The sequence below is a fragment of the Toxotes jaculatrix genome, chromosome 22 (assembly GCF_017976425.1).
Source record: "Toxotes jaculatrix isolate fToxJac2 chromosome 22, fToxJac2.pri, whole genome shotgun sequence".
NCBI classification, from domain to species: domain Eukaryota; kingdom Metazoa; phylum Chordata; class Actinopteri; family Toxotidae; genus Toxotes; species Toxotes jaculatrix.
This window is the reverse complement of record NC_054415.1, coordinates 7,454,010-7,474,467: the sequence shown is the minus strand read 5'-3', so window position 1 is coordinate 7,474,467 and position 20,458 is coordinate 7,454,010. Positions and strand designations below refer to the sequence as shown.

The 20,458-nt window shown below is 40.7% G+C and overlaps 3 protein-coding genes across 4 annotated transcripts; 2 read left to right on the top strand and 1 right to left on the bottom strand.

The window, feature by feature from the left end:
• Positions 1-312: 312 nt before the first annotated feature.
• Positions 313-7,362, top strand: cax1 (cation/H+ exchanger protein 1). Its single transcript, XM_041030355.1, has 20 exons — positions 313-388; positions 1,377-1,553; positions 1,782-1,912; positions 2,477-2,585; positions 2,707-2,823; positions 2,925-2,986; positions 3,196-3,381; positions 3,478-3,663; positions 3,769-3,868; positions 4,010-4,151; positions 4,271-4,454; positions 4,637-4,736; positions 4,827-4,945; positions 5,353-5,390; positions 5,486-5,736; positions 6,066-6,199; positions 6,561-6,655; positions 6,852-6,930; positions 7,015-7,123; positions 7,254-7,362. Exons 1-20 carry the CDS (start codon positions 313-315, stop codon positions 7,325-7,327), a joined length of 2,469 nt encoding a protein of 822 aa, XP_040886289.1. The 3' UTR covers positions 7,328-7,362.
• Positions 7,363-9,253: 1,891 nt separating this feature from the next.
• klhdc10 (kelch domain containing 10) lies at positions 9,254-13,643 on the bottom strand. Of its 2 annotated transcripts, none has more exons than XM_041030326.1 (9): positions 13,420-13,643; positions 12,081-12,302; positions 11,782-11,936; positions 11,529-11,677; positions 11,358-11,442; positions 11,034-11,100; positions 10,905-10,952; positions 10,588-10,727; positions 9,254-10,257 (listed from the first exon to the last, which is right to left on the bottom strand). In XM_041030326.1, exons 1-9 carry the CDS (start codon positions 13,505-13,507, stop codon positions 10,048-10,050), a joined length of 1,164 nt encoding a protein of 387 aa, XP_040886260.1. In that variant the 5' UTR covers positions 13,508-13,643; the 3' UTR covers positions 9,254-10,047. The 2 variants fall into 2 exon arrangements, with proteins under 2 accessions (XP_040886260.1, XP_040886261.1); XM_041030327.1 differs by having other exon boundaries at positions 13,435-13,643.
• Positions 13,644-14,882: 1,239 nt separating this feature from the next.
• Positions 14,883-20,157, top strand: zc3hc1 (zinc finger, C3HC-type containing 1). Its single transcript, XM_041030325.1, has 10 exons — positions 14,883-15,026; positions 15,757-15,859; positions 16,114-16,264; positions 16,386-16,469; positions 16,576-16,703; positions 16,942-17,081; positions 17,260-17,530; positions 17,971-18,174; positions 18,649-18,861; positions 19,095-20,157. Exons 1-10 carry the CDS (start codon positions 14,893-14,895, stop codon positions 19,200-19,202), a joined length of 1,536 nt encoding a protein of 511 aa, XP_040886259.1. The 5' UTR covers positions 14,883-14,892; the 3' UTR covers positions 19,203-20,157.
• Positions 20,158-20,458: the final 301 nt, after the last annotated feature.

Below are 20,458 nucleotides of genomic sequence, written 5' to 3'. Positions count from 1 at the left end.
TGTCGTTATTGATTATTCCACTGGGGGGCGCTAAATTTTTAAATGTTTTTCACATAATAGTTTTAAATTATTGCAAAGAAAAACTAATACCCAAAGTTAACCGTCGAAAATTGATCTGTAGGGAACAAAAGCTTAAAAAAAGGCTTGAAAACTGAGCATAAGAGTAGACTACGGGGTTAAAGCATGCAGTCCCCGCCTTTGATGGGCGTCAATGTGCCGTGGTGAACGACCAGTGACTGCAGAGGCTATAAAGAGAGGAAGCGTCCCCAATGCAAAGATACAGGACTGGCACTTGGGAAGTAAACAGACAAGATGTCCCACAGAAAGACTTCACTGATGCCAGGTGATGTGGAGAACCTGCGGAAGAGATCCGCGGCTGATTCTTCAGGTGAGACCAAACCACTCATACTTTTTTTCCACGACCTCCATTCAACAGCTCGCACAACTCCGCGTTTATCCCCCTCACAACAAAGCCCAGGCTATGGAAACGTGTCTTTGTTTTGTTTTCTGTGTTTCTTTCTTTGCATGTTTTACCTTTGACTTTGTGTTAAGCTCATCAAACTCACCTGTGCTACAAAACTTCCCAGAGACACCATCTGAAATGTTTTCTGTTTGCAGTTTGACGGACAGGTACAGATGATGGTTATGTCTGAAATCAGAAGCAATATAGTTTATTCATCCTACTCATGTTAGTTTGGTGGTTTGTCTCATGCGGAACAAAGTTTACTACAAGTAAGACAGCTTGACATCATGGACAGCAAAACAATGTGCAACTGTTGATTGTTCCTGACTTTGTTTCCTCAGCCAAGCTTTCTCGTGTTCCCACAGTTTGTGGTTGTTTTCATACCTTAATGACCATGTGTCACGGTTGTGGCTGTTCTTGTGACATATAGTAGATTTTGTTAAATGTTGAGCTCGCTCAAAGCAGCAGGCGTCAGGAAATCTTTTCCATGTGGACGTCAGGTTTCTGTGGATTTGAAAGAGGTTGTTTCTTAGCGCGCATGGCTGCATTACTGTCTTCCAGTGGCTTCCAAATTCTCTATGTGTAGAAATGCATTGATAATGTGATCAGTCTTGGCCGACAGCAGTTGACGGAGTAGGGGGAGAGGGGACACACTGCGTGACTCTCAGGAGGTTTTTGTTAGTCACGCACATTTCCATGGCACAGCTGAGGAGTGTTGGTCCTGCATGTCAGTCATCCTCCACACCTTCAATGCAAAACCTCTCAGCTGTGTAGATTTCTCATTCATGCATTCAATTCAGTTTTTTTTCACTTCTGAAGTGTGAAAACATTAAAATCCTGTCAAAAATATCTCTTAATGCACTGTACCTTTTCAAATCCATAACTCTGTTTTCCATGATATGTCCTCATTCAGAGAACTGTGCAGATCCTGAACAGCATCACCGGTTTCCACGGCGACAGTCCCAAACTGATAGACTCTGTGTTGGCCCCCAGCATCCAGAGCTAGGTGTAGTGGAGACGCCCTCCCCAGATGCTTCTGCACACCACTTCTGCCACTACACATCAAAATGTTTCCTCGCTGTCCACAGAGGTGAATCAGATATTTACCTGTTGCAGAAAAAACGTTAAGATACTGAATTCTGGTTAATGTGGCGATGACAGTGTGACTCCTTTGTGTACATGGACATTGGAAATGTTCAAATGTAGACAGAGAGAAGTAAAGTGAAAATGGTGAGAACAGGAATCATCTGCTGTTGACTTAGGATTATGTTTTCTGGTCTTGCCGGGAAGAGTCATATCACTGTTATGATCTGCACAGGAGTGCACGGCACCTCAGCCCGGTCTACTCCATCACGGTGTGGAGAAGAGGGTTGGCATGAAGGCACCATAAAGACCACAATCCGAGCTGAGAATGAGGTGGAGGCACATAGGGAAGCCAACAACTACAAGGTAAGCCATGATTGAAACTCCTTTGTGGAGTTTCAATCAATGTGGGGCAGTCCTACCTGGGGGCGTAGAGGCATTGCAAGTTGTACCTGCATGACCAGAGGGAACATTGTGGAGTTGAGCTAAATTTGAAACTGACCAGTTTGAGAACAATACATGAATGCTTTCATGCTAGATAGCCTGTCAGTTTGGGTTGTTAGTAATTATTCAAACAGTCACATGTTTGACAGGGACGAAAAGAAAAACAGGTGATTCTCATCAAGAAAACACAAAGAACCCTAACTTTGCGTATCTCATGTTTAAAAACTCTGCTCCCAGTTTGCGTAAAGTTTAGCTGTTGGTTTTCATTTGAATATGAGTTTATGATGAAAAGGTGAAAGGAAACAGTTTAATGTGATAAATTGGTGCATGGAAGTTTTTAGATTGCTTTTTTTTCACCATGTTACTTCAATTTACATTTTAAATTGTGCTGTGGCTGTGTAGAACTGAGTACATTTAGCTCTGCTAACTCACAGCACTCATGGTACAAGACGTGACATTATTACTTAGTGCTGTGTTTTTGTTCAGTTTGGCTTCAGAAAGTGGAAGGGCAACGTCACAGAGAGGCCCATTGAAGACAGATCAGACATCATCAAAGAGCTGTACTCTGATCTTAGCGTTGTTAAGCCTCGAGAAGGTTTTTTAAATTTAATTTCTCTTTGCACTTTAATTCAGTTTAACTGAACATACATACTCATACTGGCAACTATGGGATTGTTTATCAATAATGAATATTTATGATTTCTCATCTCTTTCAGGCTCAGTGGTCACCGTTGGGAACATAGTTTATATATTTTTATTTGGATGGTGGATATCTTTAATCTACCTCCTCATTTGCTCTATAATGTTTCTAACAATCCTTGGTGCCCCTTATGGTATGTACTCTATAAATGGCTGCATCATTCAGAGTAATGTAGTTTTCTCTAAATGTAGAACATCATGTTTTTTTTGTTTGTTTTTTTTTTTCTATTTTCAGGCAAACTTTGTTTGAAGATGGCGTGGTACTTCATTTGGCCATTCGGGAAGTCAGTAGAGAAGGTAGTATGATATGTAGAGTCCTGTCTTTGTAGTTAATGTGTCTTTGGATTCATACAATACTTATTCTAAAATATGCGGTGATTGTAATAGCTGGAACATACTCATTAGATGCTACAAGAATAAATAATTATATAAGCAACTTTTCCCACGTAACTTTTAGTTGACATACCATCTGGAAAACTCTGACATGTTATCGTTTAATTTTTCAGGCCAGTGATATAAGGAGTTCAACTCTGAGGCCTCCAAAGTGTGAGGTCATTCCTGAAGAGGGGGACACAGAAGACAGCAAGGATCTTGTCAGGGACAAGGACTCTGCACCCCTTCTGGTGTCTTCCCTAATCCCTGTTGACATCCCTGTCCCAGAACCACCTACTAGAAAAACTTCAAAGCACTGGGTAAGAAATTTAGAATACCTTAATCACTTGGTGCAATGGGAAGTAGTAGTAGTATATATTATTAATGATTTAATGATTCTTTGTCCTTCTGTGCAGTGTCGCATCAGTACTTATGTTTGGTTGTTACTGGGTTACCCTGTACTGGCTGTGGTCCACTCCCTTGCCTGTGTTCTCTCCTGGCTGCTGGTCTTCACCATCCCTGTCGCCAAGATGAACGCTCGCACACTGACCACGGTCCTCGTCATGGCACCAGAAGACATTCAGATCCACAAACTGGAAAAGGTACAGCGTCATTTTCTGAAATGTCGGTGGTTCAGTCGTGAGAAAGATGTCATCATGAGGAATGGGTGCAATATTGAGTTCAGTGTTTTATGGTCCCTTTTCCAGACACATGGATGTGAGACCAGAGTCATCTTACGCTGTTATCAAGCATCAAATGTGTATTACTACAAATACACTGTCCAGGGAATCAACATTTTTGCTCTCAGTATCCTTTTGGGGTTGTTGGATCTATCCCCAATCAATTTAGTTTTTATCAAGGTACCATTTTAATAAGATGGCATTTCAGTCAGTACTGCTGTGTCCATTGTCTGTCTGTGTGTTCTCCTTAAGTCTGTGTTCCCTTCAGACCTGCTTCCCCTGGTATTGATCACTGTTATTATTGGCTATACTGACCATGAACACAAATACTTCAGCGCAGAGACCAAGTTTGCCACAGCCATCACTTCCATCATTCCTCTATCCTACTATATTGGCATGGGAATAGCCAGGTAAAGTTTTTTGTGTTTTGAATCTGGCCAGCAAATGAATGAAAATGAAGAAAAAAAACTATGTATAGCTTTTCATATGTTTCTGGTTGTTTTATAGTTTTCTGTGTCTACTCTCACAGCATTTCTGCACAGAGTAACTTTGCAGTGGGAGCGGTGGTGAATGCGACTTTTGGCTCCATCACAGAGATGACATTCTACATCACAGCACTGCTGCAGGGACACTATGCTTCCACCAAATGTTACGAAGAGATTGTTAAAGCAGCGCTCACTGGGACCTTACTTGGGTGTATACTGTTCTTACCTGTGAGTGCCTGAGAAGGACAGACATGCAGCGTTATGTTTGCATGTTCATTATCTTGATTTTATTTGCAATCACCCCAGTCACATCCTTGTCATTATGAGATTCAGATCTGAAATGGGACGACCGATGCTTATACTCATTCACCCATCTGAACCCATCTTGTTATGTGTGTTTGCTAACACAGGGTATCTGCATGATCATTGGGGGCATTAAACACCGGGAGCAGCGATTTAACAGTCGTTCAGCTGGAGTGAGTTCAGCTTTGCTTTTCATATCCATAGGAGGTACGTATGGCAGCCACACACACATAACCCTTCCTTAAACAATAGCACCAACACAAACAGATTCATATTTGCTTTAATAATTGTCCACAGGTGTGTTTGCTCCCACCCTCTTCTCAAAGACCTTCGGTAATCTGGTGTGTGAAAGCTGCACCAACATCCCAGGCAATACCAGTGTACCCTTCATCTGCAAGGACTGTCACTACGACACGGTGGGCTGCTTCTCCTAACTCTCCTATAACTTCCAGCTTTTTGTCATTGTGCTTTCAGAGCACATTGTAGATCAGTTCAAGCAACAAAGCAGCCTTGAGCAAGGTTGAGTACCCTATTTATCCCAGTTTCAGTAACAGCTCTTGGAAATAACAGAGGGACTAACCCTATGTCACGTGTGCAGTGCCTTCTTAGCACTTCATTTCTTTGATGCTTGTAGTAACACATATTATACGCTCCTACCATGAAGATTCAGTTTTTATGGGTCCCACAGCTGCTAAACTTTGAGGTTTTACAGAAAAACATGTTTTATTTCTGCCGTTGTAAACTTATTCGAGATGATATTTAAAACTTTGCTTTTATAAACTTGTATGATTATAAATTTTCATTGCCATTCTCTTCTAAACAGAGTCAAACAGACCCACAATTTATCCTCACCCATATTGAGTAAGTCCAGGTGCTACACACTGTTTTTTTTTTTTTTTTCAAATGGACAGTACTTAATTGTGTTTTGACTAATTATAAATTTTAAAAAAATCCAGGCCTCTGGTGTACACAATTTCTGTGCTGCTGCCTGCTGCATACTTGATTGGCCTCATCTTCACACTGAAGACCCACTCCCACATCTATGATATCCATATCAGCGATGGCCAAGGGGGCCATGCACATGGTCAGTACACACAAGAGGGTACCAGCACCTACTACCCCACTGGTGAGGTCACTGCTGGCCGTCAACTTGCTGCCAACTCGTGTATAAATGCCAGTATTATTGCCCCCAGCCACGTTGCAACAGGTGTGTGTGGTGTGCCTTTATCTTTTGGGTGACGGGACACGAAATGCTTGCTAAGCACTGACTGCCTCTTGCCTGCTTTAACTTGCTTGCACTGCATGTGAGTTGCAGAAGGAAAGTGTTTCCCTTGCAGTGAGATAAAGTTGTGCCTGTGCATGCCAAACCTCTGAAGCATGTGAGGGTGAGGAACTTAAATACAGGAGAAAGTTTAGGCTTTGATCCTGAATGGATTGTATTGGAAAGGGGATGGAAAACTTTCCTTCTAGAGAGAGGTAAGTCATAAATATTAAACTTGCTTGTCGGTGAGCTCATTGTGCATATTCTACCAGCAGGTCATCATGTGGTCCACTGGTCCCGGTGGAGGGCTCTTGGAGTGCTGATTGTTGCCACGGTGCTGATGGCCTGCTGTGCTGACCTTAGCACAGAGAACATCGAGCCCATGCTGACCCACTCCTCCATCTCCCAGGTATAAAAAATGCTTAATTCATTTTTTTTTTTTTTTTTTTAAGAGGAAGGGAAATGCTTCTTAGATTCTATGCTCAGAATCCTTGGTTCACAGGACTGATTTTGCAGATGGGAGAAGATGGAAGCCTACAATTTAAGTTTGAATTAAAACCATGGGGCAGAAATATTTAGGTTAAGAAAACAGATCCTTCTTGTTTGCAACAAGGATAAAAAGAGATATAGAGATTCCATGTACCAGATGTTAACTCTTGTGTTAGATATGTAATAAAACACCCAAGAGTGTGGCTCATAACGTATTTGGGGGCTTGAACTGTCTGCCTCATGTGTGTCTTTGTGCTGAGGCATATTGTCCTTCCTTGCAGTACTTCATTGGTGTCACAGTGTTGGCCATGGTGCCAGAGCTTCCTGAGATTGTCAATGGGATCCAGTTTGCACTGCAGAACAACATTAGCCTGAGGTATGACTATTCTGTGCTGTAGTGTAATTTTAGTTACTGAGACAAACCACCTGAATGTTTGACACTGAATGGCCTTACTCCATTTTTGCACAATGTGAACATAATAATTCATGCAAATTAAAAGATCTTAGACAGAGCCATTGTAAAAAATAGCGTTTGTGACATTTTGAATTGTATATTTTGGTTTCTTCTGCAGCTTTGAAGTGGGCAGTTGCATTGCTGTGCAGGTCTGCATGATTCAGATTCCGTTGCTCATCCTCTTCAATGCATTTTATGTAAGTTAACTTTTTTGCAGATTATTTTTCTTTTGTGCATAATTGTTGCCAAAACGACTAGACAAACTTTTTTTCTTTTTTCAGGATGTTGGATTTGTGCTTGTGTTCAGTGATATTCATCTCTGGGCCAGCATCTTTGCTGTCATTCTGGCCAACTACATCTTCATGGATGGAAAATGCGACTACTTTCAGGGTAAGTCATGTTTAAAGTGATTTACCCAGAGCAGACATGGATGTCACAGCTTCACGGGAATTGACAGAAAAACGGTTTTCAAAGTATTGTAGATGTACTGTAGATTATAATGGACTCTTTTTGTCTTCAGGCACTGCTCTAGTCGTGGTTTACCTCATCCTTTTGGCCCTTTACTTCTTTGCTCCTTCTCCACGCTCTTGTTGATCTGCTTGCCAAGAAAAAACCTGAATCCAAATACAGTAATCCTTCATCTTCGGGGGGTGGGGGTTCGGTGGTACAAAAAATGGAAAAAGAATTGGATTTAATTTTGAAATGTAACAGCGGACCTGTAGGTGAACAGCAGTCTGCTCTTTGTAAATATGTATTACGTGGTGGTGTTTTGCGCTCAAACTTTTTCACAGTTCTGGCGGTCATAGGTGACTTTGAGTCTTTGTCTTGGATCTAAATGTACATTTGTGCTGTTTATTTTTGCTTGCGAACTATTATAATATGTGGTTTATACGGAACATAATAAATGCAATAATTTATAAAATTTGTCTATAAAATAATACCTGTTTTTCTACGTGATATTGCAAAAACCATGACATATCTTGGCTCTGTAGTGCTCATTATTAGTATTTTGGCAAATTAGTATTCTCAACTAACAGGACAAATGCATGCATGTTATTGCTAGTATCTAGTGTGCATTCTCAGAAAAGATGTGGCAACAGCAATTCATGCAATAAGTCTTAAAAAACAGAAAATGAAAGACTGGGTTAATTCTGTTAGGCATCATGCTAATTACTAGTCAAGCAAAGACAATGGGGGAACAGGGATATTTACAGAACACTTTTATTGACAGAACTCCAATACGACATTCACACAAGTCTACTGTACATTAAAGTGGTCACCTTTAAATCTAGGACCCAAAGTAAAGTAATCTGATGTTAATATAAAAAGCAGGTAATGACATCATGCACCCAGTAGTTTGTAATGGAGAACATAAATAAAGGGGTATGGTAAAGAAGTGCAGGCAGATACATGCATTTGGGGGAGGCATCAAACCATCTGGCGATATCCCATCCTGTCTGAAAATCTAAAGTCTCACCATAACCCTCTCATTTGTCATTATAATCATACTTTCTTCAAGGAGCAACATTATTTGGCAGCAGTTAAACATATGAACTGTACTGAACATTTGAAGTTTTTGTAGGGCTGATACCCAAAAGTCTCAGTACACTGCATCCTGTCCCGAAGATGACTTTGTGTGGTTGTTAATGTGAAGAGAATACAAAGGCTTCTACATTAAGACAGGATGCAAATTCACAATTTTGGCCACCAACCTTTTGAGTGATTATAAGAAATGGCTAGATTGGTAAAATGTTCGCTTACTCTAAAACAAAGAATTGTCAACATAAAACCTGTTTGTCTAAACATGAAAAGGTCTTATACTGCTTATACTTGTGAAACGTAAACCTCATTAAAAGTTTGAAAGGCACTGCAGTATACACGAATGTTTGTATAAGCCTGCTACTAAAGCAACTCCCTGTGACAGAACCAGTTCAATGTCATCAGCAGAGAGGGAGTAAACGTCTGAACAGAATTAAGTCTTTATTCGAATAAAAGCATTTTAAATTAATTTTAAAGAGCACCAAATTCACAGTGATGTGTTGCATGGTTTGGTTAACAAATGAGAGCTGCAAGCAAACTGGATGGAGATTACATTATCTTGAAGATACCCACCTTCCTTTGCAGATCATTCACCAGACTTAGCTGTAACACAATGTAAAATAGAGGATAAGGGAAAGTACAGGGGCTCACAGGCAAAACCAACATTTAACCTTTTCTTCATACCTGTTTTTGTCAATTTACCACAAATAACATATTACTCATCACCATTTTCAAAGCATACCATAAATTAGTTTTTTGTTTTTCTGTACCTCCAGGCAGACACTTGTTTACATTCATATAATATAAAAACAACTAGGAAGGCCTTGAAATTTAAGAGTTGTAATCCTACACAGTGAGCACCATGTCTGTTTTTATGTATGTCAAAGCTATGCATGGATAATATAACTTCAACAATAAGACATGAAAATCTGTGTGATTGACTATTTAACTTAAGCAAGTTTCAGGCCTCTGGAAGTTGATTTTTATACCATAAAGAGAGAACTGAAACAAAAAGGCTGCCTGGAAAGCCACAACAACAGTTGAAAATCTAGAATACTACAGCATGTCAACAGTAACAGTTTACATATGAGATTTGTATTAAATTGACTAAAATGTGCAACAACACTGGCATGGTCCTTTAGCAAAGTTACTCTCTGCCACTTTTTAGACAAATCATTAGTGGACACCTCTGCTTACCGGATCTATTTTTTAAAAAAAGGTAAATGCCTACAAATATGCAAGACAAAGTGTGCAAACAGCAATTTCAGGTGATGAGAATACCTCCAAAAACTGATTTAGTCCTTCAAATAAATATTCATGCATTCTTTCTTAACATTGAATTCTTAAAAGTACTAGAGAAGGTAGATTTTAAAATATGGGAAAGGACAGTCTTTGAAATCATGACATGGCAAAACAAAGTATTTCCAGCAGTCACGGTTTGGCTGATGAGAAGCAGGAATTCATACTTAGCTTGACACAAAGGCATCATGTAAGGAACAGTGGTGGCAGGGGGAGGGGGTGTTGAGTAAAATCCATAAAACATTCCACATTTATTTTCTTCATCATCACTGGAACTGCAAAAAATAATAGCAAAAACAACGAAAAAAGGCATCCCATTGTTTTTGGTTTTAAGGCGGGGCTACGTTAGGCAGGGGAGCGAGAGGGCATATTCCCGAGAATTTTGCTGTGATTTAACTTCTGTGCTCTGTCAGACCTCATATCCTCCCTGTCCAGCCTGTCTCATCCATTCCTCTGTCCGTCCTTCATTGTGCTGCTTATTTCAAACGTTCAATGAGTTCCTGTGTTAGACCCAGGTTGAGCAGCTGCATGGTGGGGAGTGAAGTCAGGTGGGGAAAAGCCTTGAGCAACTTCTCCCAGCATAGCTCCAGCAGGCTGGGCACAGCCAGCCAGATCTTAAACAGAGAGCCAGTTCTCTTGTTCTCATGGATGTTCACCACGCCACCATGTATGTACATGCAGCCAGCCTAGACACGGAGTGAGGGAAAGACAGAAAGATATATGTTTTATATAAAATGTAGTGCTTATGAAGCTTACAACAAAAACTAATGGAGGTGGGGAGCTTCTCAGCCTCCCAACATGGGCCATACTTGCTGATTTGTGGAAATGTGTGGCAAACAACTTTGTTTCAGTGTGTTCAGGACAATGGAAATGATGTGGTTTCTAAAGTAACTACTGACTCAATTTAGCACTGACAGTGAGAAACAGCCAGTGCTTGTAGTAAAGTGGCTATTTTAAAATGTATGTCAACAGTTAAACAAAGACAGACTGGCTAAAAAAGGTAGGATTGTACTAACTGGGGTGACAGCAGCACAGTGGAAGTAGGCCGGCTCAGGCATCACTGCTGGTAGCTTACTCCACTGGAAAGTCTGCAGGTTGATCTTCCACAGATCAGCCAATATCAATTCCCCGTTGTAGCCTCCACAGATAAATACATCTACAACAAAGAAACATTAATGATCAGATACTCTTCGTGTACTTGTAGCTGTACATGTATAAGCTGGCAGGGAGTTACTTTCAAATCAACTTAACACTGAAGGTTTAACTTTTATTTATGAAGCAGAATAACAGAAGTATGATATGTGGCTGCCCAGCATTATTGAAAAACTCTCACCATTTCGTATTTGCACACAGCTATGGCATCTCCTAGGAGCAGGATACCCTGTCAAGAGCACAAACATTTTAGAATTTTGTGCTTGAGAACAAAACAGGTTTAGTTAATAATGAGATGGAGGATACATACCTATTTTGTCATGAGGTTTAGTTGTAATCTCCTCCCAGGAATTGGTCTCCAGATTGTATGCATGTACCTAATTATAAGAAAAAGATAGTGTCCAGTATTTACAATGAGACTAAAATGACTGTTTTGAGTAATGATTAAGTTGTATGTATATCTAGATTTAATCCTAGTCTCACCTTCCTCAGCACACTTACAGGTGTGCTAGGGAGGAAAAATACCAAATATACCAGATGTTGTTGTACTGTTGTTGAAATAGTAGCTCGCACACAATTTTGGTGACTATTACATGTGCTTGGTGAGTTTACTCTTAGTTGTGTACATCAGTACCTTGTCTAGAGGATAAGATGTCCAGGAAGTTCCCCCTCCCAGAATGTAGATCCTCTGTCTGTCATGTGCTATTTCATGCCTGTACCTGTAACACACGCAACAGTAAGCCATGTCAAGGGTTTTTACAACAATGAAAAGATTCCTAGCTTGGTTATGAGCATTACAGCGTACCGTTCCTCAGGCAGGTCGTCAGGAGGGTTGTTGGGTTTAAGGTGGATCCACTCCCTTGTGGTCAGGTCCAGCCTGTGCAGGTCTGTGCTGTAGATGTAGCCCGTCGTCCCTCCAAACACATACAGGAAGCCATTTATAATGACCATAGCCTGGGGGAGAGAAGATGCAGCCTAGTACAAAAACTCAAAACTTCAACCAATCTCTACAGTTCTTTCAAGAAAGTAATGAAATGACACTGCAAAGTACAAGCTACCTGTCCATAGATTCTGTTGGGCTTCTTCCCGCGGCAGTTAAGTAGTGACCATCGCTTGTACTTCACGTTACAAACGTGAACGTCGTTGCCATTATTTTCACCAAAGGGGATCCCAGTGCCTCCAAACACCAGGAGGTTGTTGCCGTGCAAAACAGCTGAAGGAACCCAGCAACATTAAATTTAATTTCCATGAAATTTTAACAGAAAACAGGATTTCATTTTATGTATAAACTACCAATGAATGCAAGTGCTTGACCACTAATAAGTATCAAAATGATCAAGACTATAGAATGTTTCACCTGACATAGATGCCAGCTCTGTTGGCATGTAGCCTTCTGTTCGAATCTGCTGCCAGCAGCCTGTGGCAAAGTGGTACCTCCATAGCTCCCGAAACAGTGGATAATCTTCATTGTCTGAGCCTCCTGACTCATCATAGTCAGGGTTGTATCCTCCAAATACATACAGGTTAGTATTGTCTGCAACACAGCGATGCCCACTGCGGGCAGGGGGAGTACGATGACCTAGAGAGGGAGGGGCAAAGTTTCAAAGGATGAGAAGAGGAGGAGCATGTTAATGGAGGTGCTAGTCAGGTATTGAAAGTGAACCAGCAAAACAGGCCTATCACTTGCTCAACAAGATGTGCCATCTTTCTGAATCAGGAGCTTAATTAGGGCATAGCTCTAGTGAAAGAATTTGTGATGACAGAACACAGAGCAAATTAAGCCTAACAATGTTTAAAGTACTATGAATAGCATGGAGGCCTACCTACAGCTCTACTCTGATGTTTCAGCCAGCAAATGCATTTTTAATAATCAGGATTTGTAATGGGTTCTGAAAGAGCAGCGTGAAATTAGGCTTACAGAGACGAAGCAGAGGAATGTAGGAGAAGTGACAAGGCCAGTCATGGACACGGAAACAAATGTAACACCAGAAATCATTACTTTTGGCATTCACTGCCACCCTTCTGTCCAGGTGCCGCATGCTTAAAATGAATATTACATTTACTTCTGACATGTAAAACATGAAAACGCTGGGTAGAAGCAGTGGCTGTAAGAACACACATTTCAACAGTGGGTGCCCATCCATCCATCAGAGTAACTGGAGAGTAGAGATGCAGCAAACGCGTCCAGCGCTGAGAACATACCTGACCAGTCCATGAACTATTTGCATTTTAACTCATAAAGAATTTGCAATTCTGACAAATGCCGTAACCAAACCGCAACATTTATTTCGATGTGCCTGCTACCAAGGTGTTTGCAGGTCAGTAAAACCTACTAATCAATAATTGTGTGATGTGAGGTAATTTACCAAGTAGGCGGTGTAGTTAAAAGACAGGATTTTAAAGAAGGTGAAGCGGCACGATAAATAATATGATTCTTTTCATGTTATAATGCATGTTACCTAGCTTAGATGTACCTGGTAACAAGCTATTAAAAGATAAACAAGCAGAATTGCCGGATGCTGCTCGCTTGAACGTTATGCTTAGCAATGTCACCAGTAAGGGCAACAATTAAAGTCTTAATGTGCAAAATTAACACTGAATGCGAAGTCGCCGATTTCAGTAACGTATAATGCACAATGTGCCAGCTGTAAGTTAATACCTGTCGTTAGCATGTTTTGCTAGTGGTGTTGACTGACCTGCTAACGTCTCACCGTGCGGCCTGCCTGTCAGTTTCTCGAATTTATTCAGCTGGTCTGGACTGCGAGCACCTTCAGCGTCCGACATCGTTTTCCCTTTACAGTCAAGTCGTGAAGAATGTCACATCGAATAAAAGCCACCTCTGCTAAAGTGCGGATGAAACATTATTAATCATTTCACATCCCAGTCGATTTGAAGCCATTCACAATTTTACCCCCCAGCTCGTCAGACAGTACACCAATCAGAGAGCTTGTTATTGGGAAATTGCGTCATCAAAGATGGGCGGGATCGCGCGTGTCGGTCTCCAAAACAACAACAGTTTTTTTTTTTCTGCCCCAGTGTGGTTCGGAGACCGGCAGCGGCTGGACAGGATTATATGTGGTAAAAGAGAAAACAATCACATTTTCTGTAAACTTTCATCTCCCTTCATTGTGGTTTTCCCGTTACGCAATTCTGCTGGAGCATACTAGATACTTTTTTATATTTTATTTTAAGTATTTAGCGTTAAAAGCCCAATTTTAATATACCTACTCTAAAATAAAATCACAATCAGCCATTGTATTAAAACCCTCAAATAAAAATAAAAAACAACATTTCCCTTTATTTCTCGTTTTTTCATTTGGGTACTTTTGGGACTCCTGATTTTAGTGTCAGCTTTTATACTTCTATTGGAGTTGGATCAAATCTGGTAGTTGTGTTCAAAATGACTATAGAGTGCCCTCTACAGGATAGGGTTCTCTGAGACTGTACTCTCAGAAATCTTTTTGTTCTCTGGCCGATTTAAGGGTTAATCTGGTCCTGATGAGTACATTTATTAAAGTACTCTTATAATTTACGCTCTGTACTTAACTTGAGTATTTTCATTTCATGGTTCCTTAACTACAGTTCAGTGGGAAATCGTATACTTTTTACTCCACCGCATTTATCTGATAGCTACACTGCTTTGTTGGTTATGATTTTACATGGTCTCTCACAGGAGCAATTTTATGCATAGTGAGTACTTTTACTTTTCATACTTTAGCCTACATTTTGCTGACAATAATTCTGTATTTTATTTATTTATTTTAAAGATTTCGTATGCGGGACTTTGACTTGTAATGGAGTATTTTTACATTAAGATATTGCTACATTTACGGATCCGAATAAATCTTCCAGTGCAGAAGTGTCATAACAGTGCTTTTGAGTGAGATATTATATCTCGCTAATAGGGAAATCAAAATGGACAACTAAAAAGAAAGACATAATTTCTAATCCTGCTTTGATGCGATAAATAATTCCTACATTATATATAAGTATAAAGGACATTCTGATAGGTATCTCACACCACATACAGAACACCTATAAAACTGAAATGAATAAGGAGAAGAGGCCAGACAGGCTCAGGGGGCTCAGCGCTGTTCTGTGGTCGGCGGTATCACCAAGCGGAACGATTGGTTTCAGGGTTTATTTTCCGGGGGACGTCAGAGCCGATCATGGCGACTCTCAGCGGCAGTCGTGGGGATCGCCTCGGCAACTCTAATCAACAAAAGTCCTCTCTTGCTTCTCCGGAGAAAGTTCGTGAAATTCTTAATGAGGGGGTGTCATCAGCAGACATCGGATCCATCAGGTGCAGTTTCTGAGCGAGCGCGCGCTATTTGTTTGATTTAAAGTGCAAGTTGACGTGAGCTAGTTTGGTTAGCCACTTAGCCTAGCAGCGCTGCCACTCTAGCCGCCTTCACTCAAAGTAATTTGAGGAGGGACAAGTTTCCACAAATTTTGGAGCATGTAGGCCAGGGTCGGGAGTTTACACATTACCTTGCTTTTTATTTCTCTTATTATTACGCCCAGCTACCGAGTCGTTGTATAATCGCTCTTGTGCACAGTTTCAGATAAGGGGGGGTGGGAACAAGTTTGTCGGTAACACGGTGCTCTACTGGTTTGCTGCTTATTTCTGTAGTGTTGTCCACTTATTCCACAGCCATCGAGGCCAGGTTAAATTAATTTAGTTAGACTTTGTATTGTGCATTATTACAACGGGCAGGTCTTGGTAAACAGCAAGGAGGAATTAAGTTGCACTCCATTTTTCCTCTATTGTCATTCAAGTTTCACTGAGGTTAAGCGTTGTACAATTGAATGTAAGTGTTTCTTAGTCTGAAGTCTCTTCTCTTAAAATGCCTATTCCCAGATAGAAGTAGACCTGTATTCTTGTATATTCTAGCTGTGCAGGTTTAGAAGAACAAATTAAGAATTTAGAACATACAGTTCACATACATATATACATATATAATCATTCAAATAATCAAATCTGTGGAAACTAAGGATCTCTCTCATGTATCTTATCTCCATTTGGATTTCAGTGGACAAGGAGATTCAAAAGTTCTGGAAGTAAAAAGCAACGCTCAAGCACCTTGCGAGGCAACGAACAAAGACGCATTTTTCTCAAGAGTGGAATCCTATTCAATATCCTTTATTCATGCTGAGCTTTTGTGTGTCCGAAGTGTGAGGCATCCATTTTTGTTTTTCCTTTCTTTACATTACACAACCATGTCATCACTAATAAACACATTTGTAATTTTGGTTGTTGTTTTTGATTTTTCATACATGATGGACCTTAAATGACCCATGTTTGCACAGATATCCACTTTCGTTCAGAGTAATAATGAATGTGACAATAATTGTTTTGTGTCTGAGTGAAATTTTCCTTAGCAGAGCACTGTTTGAAATGGGCAGGCAAACCCCGCATATTGTCCCCTCTGATGTGCGCCAGATATGGCTGGATTAACGTTGGCTGCGATATGCTTAAGTGCTCCAGCTGCCAGGCTTTCCTTTGTGCATCACTACAACCAACTTTAGACTTTGAAAAATGTAAGCAAACCTTTAAGCAACAGAAAAAGGCAACCAGGGCACACTTTATTTTGGCAAGGTTAGGCTTATGTTGACAGTCTGCCAAAAACAAAAGGTCAAACTACTGTCTTCTTTTAAATAGATGAATCCCGCATTGCAGAGATATCAAGGCAGCTTCAGACGCAGCATGAGAAGTTTTGTCCTTGGCCTGATTTTCCTTGTCCAGGTAAGAGCAACCACTTTTGTTAAACATGACAATGACAATGTAGTTTTGGTTGAACTATGCTAAGTTATCCACATGATGCCCATTGTGAATGTGGCTTTCATTTCAGAGCGGTTCTGGCTGGTTCCAGCCTGTGAACCATCAACACTTCTCACTGCTTTCTTAGAGCGCTTCCAGAGCACCTGTCTCCTTGCACAGCAGCTGCCAGCCATGAAGCCAGAGCAGCTGAAATCTATGGTGAGACAGAAGACAGGTCTCAGCCTTTTGGGTAGTGACAAAAATGCTCTCTAAAACATTGTGAACTTTGTCCATATTACAGAAATAGTTTAGAATGGATTCAGGGGTTTTTCTTATGATGGAAAGAATGGTCAGTTTGCAGAAAAATGTGAACTTGTTGTGTAGATGTATTTGGCTATCAGAAGGCATAGAATTTTCAGTTCATCACATGTAATTGGTGTCCACTGTTTCTTTGCAGTCTCTGACTGAGGATGTTATCAGTGTTATACTGCAGCTGATCGAGGAAGAACAAAAAAGAAAGGGAGGGACTCCATGTTCCGAGCCTTTGGCTGTCCAGGTGGCTGCATGCATTGTTTCTCTCTGTGGCTGGGCAGCAAGGTGAGATGAAACTCCAGGCTCCTTCTAGTGCATACAAATGATGCATTAGCTGTATTCAAGAAAATACAATGAAAGGAGAGGGGAGGCAGTTTTTGAAACTGAGAGAAATTTGGCCCCAGATTTGTCAGCACTCCTCCACCTGATCAAGGTGTCTGAGCCATGAATTTGTCTCTCTTAGCCCAGCTCTGCACGCCATGAACCTGCCCATCCTCACCTGCTCCTACTGTATGCGCAAGGTGGGCTTGTGGAACTTCCACCAGATGGAGGGAATGTTGGGTGAGGGAGAGACCATACCAAACACTGTAGGGCAGTCTGCTCAAGCAACAGGTCCTGCCTCAGCAGCCACGCAGGAAGGCCAAGGAGACCATTCTACGTCTTCCTCACCCACCCCTGCTACAACTCCATGTCGGATGAAGCTGAGGAGCCAGGACTCCACCCGCTCTGACCAGGCAAGTTTTATACAGATGAAGGTTGTCAGGCAAATAAGCTAGGCTTATACAGCCTGGTTCATAAGTAATGAACTTGTAATTTTTCCTCTGTACACCACCATAAGGGATTTGAAATGAAGCCATCAATAGATGATTGAGGGGTAGACTTTCAGCATTAATTCAAAGAGTTTAACCAAGACACCGTCCCTCCATTTTGAGAGGCTCAAAAGTAATTGGACAGTTGACTGACAGTCTGTCAGTCTCATGGCCAGATATGAGTTTTTCCCTCTTTATTTTATGTGACCATTATGATAAATGGTCTGAAGTGGATTCCAATTGTACTCAACTGTATGCACATATTAAATTTAATTAGAAATGCTTGTTCCCTGTACATCAGTGGCAAATGGAATCTTCATGACATGCCAGGTAGCTTTTTCACCATGTTCTGGTGTATGTTACAGGGTGATGGAAACTTCTCACCCGTGGCCTTGCGAGCCCGAAGCAGAGATTCACCAAGTCCCAGTGAAGAGCTGCCAAGTCCCTTGACCAGGGGCAAGAGGCCTGCAACTCGTAGCAGAGGACAGGGGGACAACACCGGGGCTGATGGCACTGCCAGCCTGCAACACCCTCCCAAACGCCTGTGTCTCTCATCAGTTGGCGGTCCTGTAAGAACTAACATTACTGCTGATTTTCATACCATAGTGTTTGCAGTTTTGTTATGGCACAGGACTCCATATACGGAAGTTCATATTAATGACTGATAATACAGTGCTGCCCATTAAGTCGTTTTGAGAGTAATATAAAATATTTTAACATTTGAAGATTTAAGATGGGGCTGTACAATTGTCATATTACAGTCACAATTTCAGTTCATACCGTCATGGAATCTCAATACTGCATGAGAGATTTGGCATATTTAGCAAGGAGATCTGCTCTTATACCCATCACAAGATAATGGATGCTACATCAAATTGCATCCCTTAAAAATCATGAGAAATCTATAATCTCAATTTTTATTGAAAAACCACAATTATTTTACTATCTAGTGTTTTATCCATCCTAATCCTAGTTAAATTCCAAAGAGGTTTTTGCCTTGCAATTACAAACTGCTTTTTTGACCTACTTCTCTGTTATTTCAGGATGGGCTCTTGCACAAGAATGCATTTGACCCTCTCGCTCAGCACAGAGACTGGTGTCCCTGGATCTCTGTGGGAAAAGAGAATGTGGATCCAGGAGCCATCCCAGTTTTGGATGGAGGCTCAGCACTTCATCAGCAGGGCTGGAAGGCTGCTCTTGACCTCCTCATGCCCATGAGGAAGAACTCTGATACAGTGGGAGGCAGTCCAGCACAGGCAAGTTAAAATTTCTAATGGTAATATTTCAATACAAAGAATCATCAAATATGAATAATCACATTGAATCTCCCTGACTTAAAAATGCTGTGAACTAAATACATATTTCTAGCTGGTGTATTCATACCTATTTAAAATCACAGTACCTCATCCTAATTTCAGTTTTGTTGTCCTTAAAACTTTGTTTTATATCTTTCATACAAACAATATCTGACATTTCTCTTTCCTCAAAGGGCCCTCGTGACAAGTCTAAAAGGGTGTTTGCTATATTCCGTCAGTGGCAGGTATCCTCCTCTCCCTCTCAGCAGACTGTTTCCAACCAAACAGCATCGCAGCACTGAAGTGATGAACTGACTTGCCCTCAGAATCGGTAGTACCAATGATAACAGTTTCATATCATATCAGTGTATGCCATCCCCTAAAGTCGTGTTTACAGTCAAAGTGTTTCTGCAGGGAAAGGAAGTTGATTGTGTCTTGAGGCAAATGAGTAAGTGTCTTCTCTGTGAATAGTGAAATATGTGAAGGATGCCTGTGTGGCTTTAAAACATTTGAATTCTGCTACATGAAAACTGGGATGTGCAGCTATGTGGGCCTACATAGGCCTTGCATCATGCGTATACATAAGTAGTCATCAAGTAAAAGAACACATCTCAGTGTATAAATTGACCACAAGCAAGGCATCCACTATTAATCTCACATGAAGTCTGCTTTTGTAGTCCTTCATGACATCATGATGGTATGGATTTCTGTGGAATACAAGAGACAAGGAATCCTTGATCATGAGAAAGGGCCAAATGGCTCGACACTGGAAAGGTAATGTTTACCTTCACTGTATGTTGAGACATTTGTTGGAGTAGTAAACATTAACCTCAGATTAGCATAAAAAAAACTGTGAGGAAGTCATTTTTGTGTGTGTACTGTTTTGCTTGAAATGCAATGTGGATATGAGTTCTCTTTGAAAAGAACAGAATCCTTTTTTGAGTGGTAAAAATGTTTGCTAGTCAGTCCTTAAATCCTGATTATTGGAGACAGGTAGAACCACGTGCCATGAACTTCAGACCTGTTTTAAATTAGATTCAGGATGCCTGTATTTCGTTTTTGCCTTCCTGTGACAACTCATTGCTAATGCAGTATTCACCATTCTGCATGTGCTTTTATCTTTCTAGATTTTCCTAAAAGGGTTTAATAAAAATGCTCTTCTGAAAGTTTTTCACTTTCCATTACATTCCTCTGACAAAAAACACAAAACACAGAAAGTAAAACTGAATTAGAAGTTAAATTATCACATTGTGTATAGTTTGTTTATTGTATGTACAAGGAAAATGTATTCAGACATGGCACATGCAAATATTTTAGTACCCACTACTGAGGGGTTTTTCTGATTTTACATGAATATGACTTGGAATCAACTCATCTGTTCCATTTTGTGTGGTATCTTGCCTTTCAGCACTCACTGGCAGCCATTTTGTTGCCTGTACACATCTTAGCCTCTTTGGATGTTCTCTCATTTACATAAAACAGTTCTCTGTTTTATGTAAATGATTATTATAGGGTGAAGTTATTGAAAGATATCCTAATGACTTAATCATTTGCAAGG

What these genes read in the sequence shown, in the direction of transcription:
- zc3hc1 (XM_041030325.1), top strand. Translation starts at nt 14,893, where the DNA reads ATGGCGACTCTCAGCGGCAGTCGTGGGGATCGCCTCGGCAACTCTAAT. An exon ending in GCAGACATCGGATCCATCAG is followed by an intron (nt 15,027 to 15,756) that starts GTGCAGTTTCTG and finishes TTTGGATTTCAG; the next exon opens with TGGACAAGGAGATTCAAAAG. An exon ending in GCCTGATTTTCCTTGTCCAG is followed by an intron (nt 16,470 to 16,575) that starts GTAAGAGCAACC and finishes CTTTCATTTCAG; the next exon opens with AGCGGTTCTGGCTGGTTCCA.
- klhdc10 (XM_041030326.1), bottom strand. Translation starts at nt 13,507, where the DNA reads ATGTCGGACGCTGAAGGTGCTCGCAGTCCAGACCAGCTGAATAAATTC. An exon ending in CCAACAGAATCTATGGACAG is followed by an intron (nt 11,678 to 11,781) that starts GTAGCTTGTACT and finishes TCTCTCCCCCAG; the next exon opens with GCTATGGTCATTATAAATGG. An exon ending in CATCTTATCCTCTAGACAAG is followed by an intron (nt 11,101 to 11,357) that starts GTACTGATGTAC and finishes TCTTATAATTAG; the next exon opens with GTACATGCATACAATCTGGA.
- cax1 (XM_041030355.1), top strand. Translation starts at nt 313, where the DNA reads ATGTCCCACAGAAAGACTTCACTGATGCCAGGTGATGTGGAGAACCTG. An exon ending in GCTTTTCATATCCATAGGAG is followed by an intron (nt 4,737 to 4,826) that starts GTACGTATGGCA and finishes AATTGTCCACAG; the next exon opens with GTGTGTTTGCTCCCACCCTC. An exon ending in AGGACTGTCACTACGACACG is followed by an intron (nt 4,946 to 5,352) that starts GTGGGCTGCTTC and finishes TCTTCTAAACAG; the next exon opens with AGTCAAACAGACCCACAATT.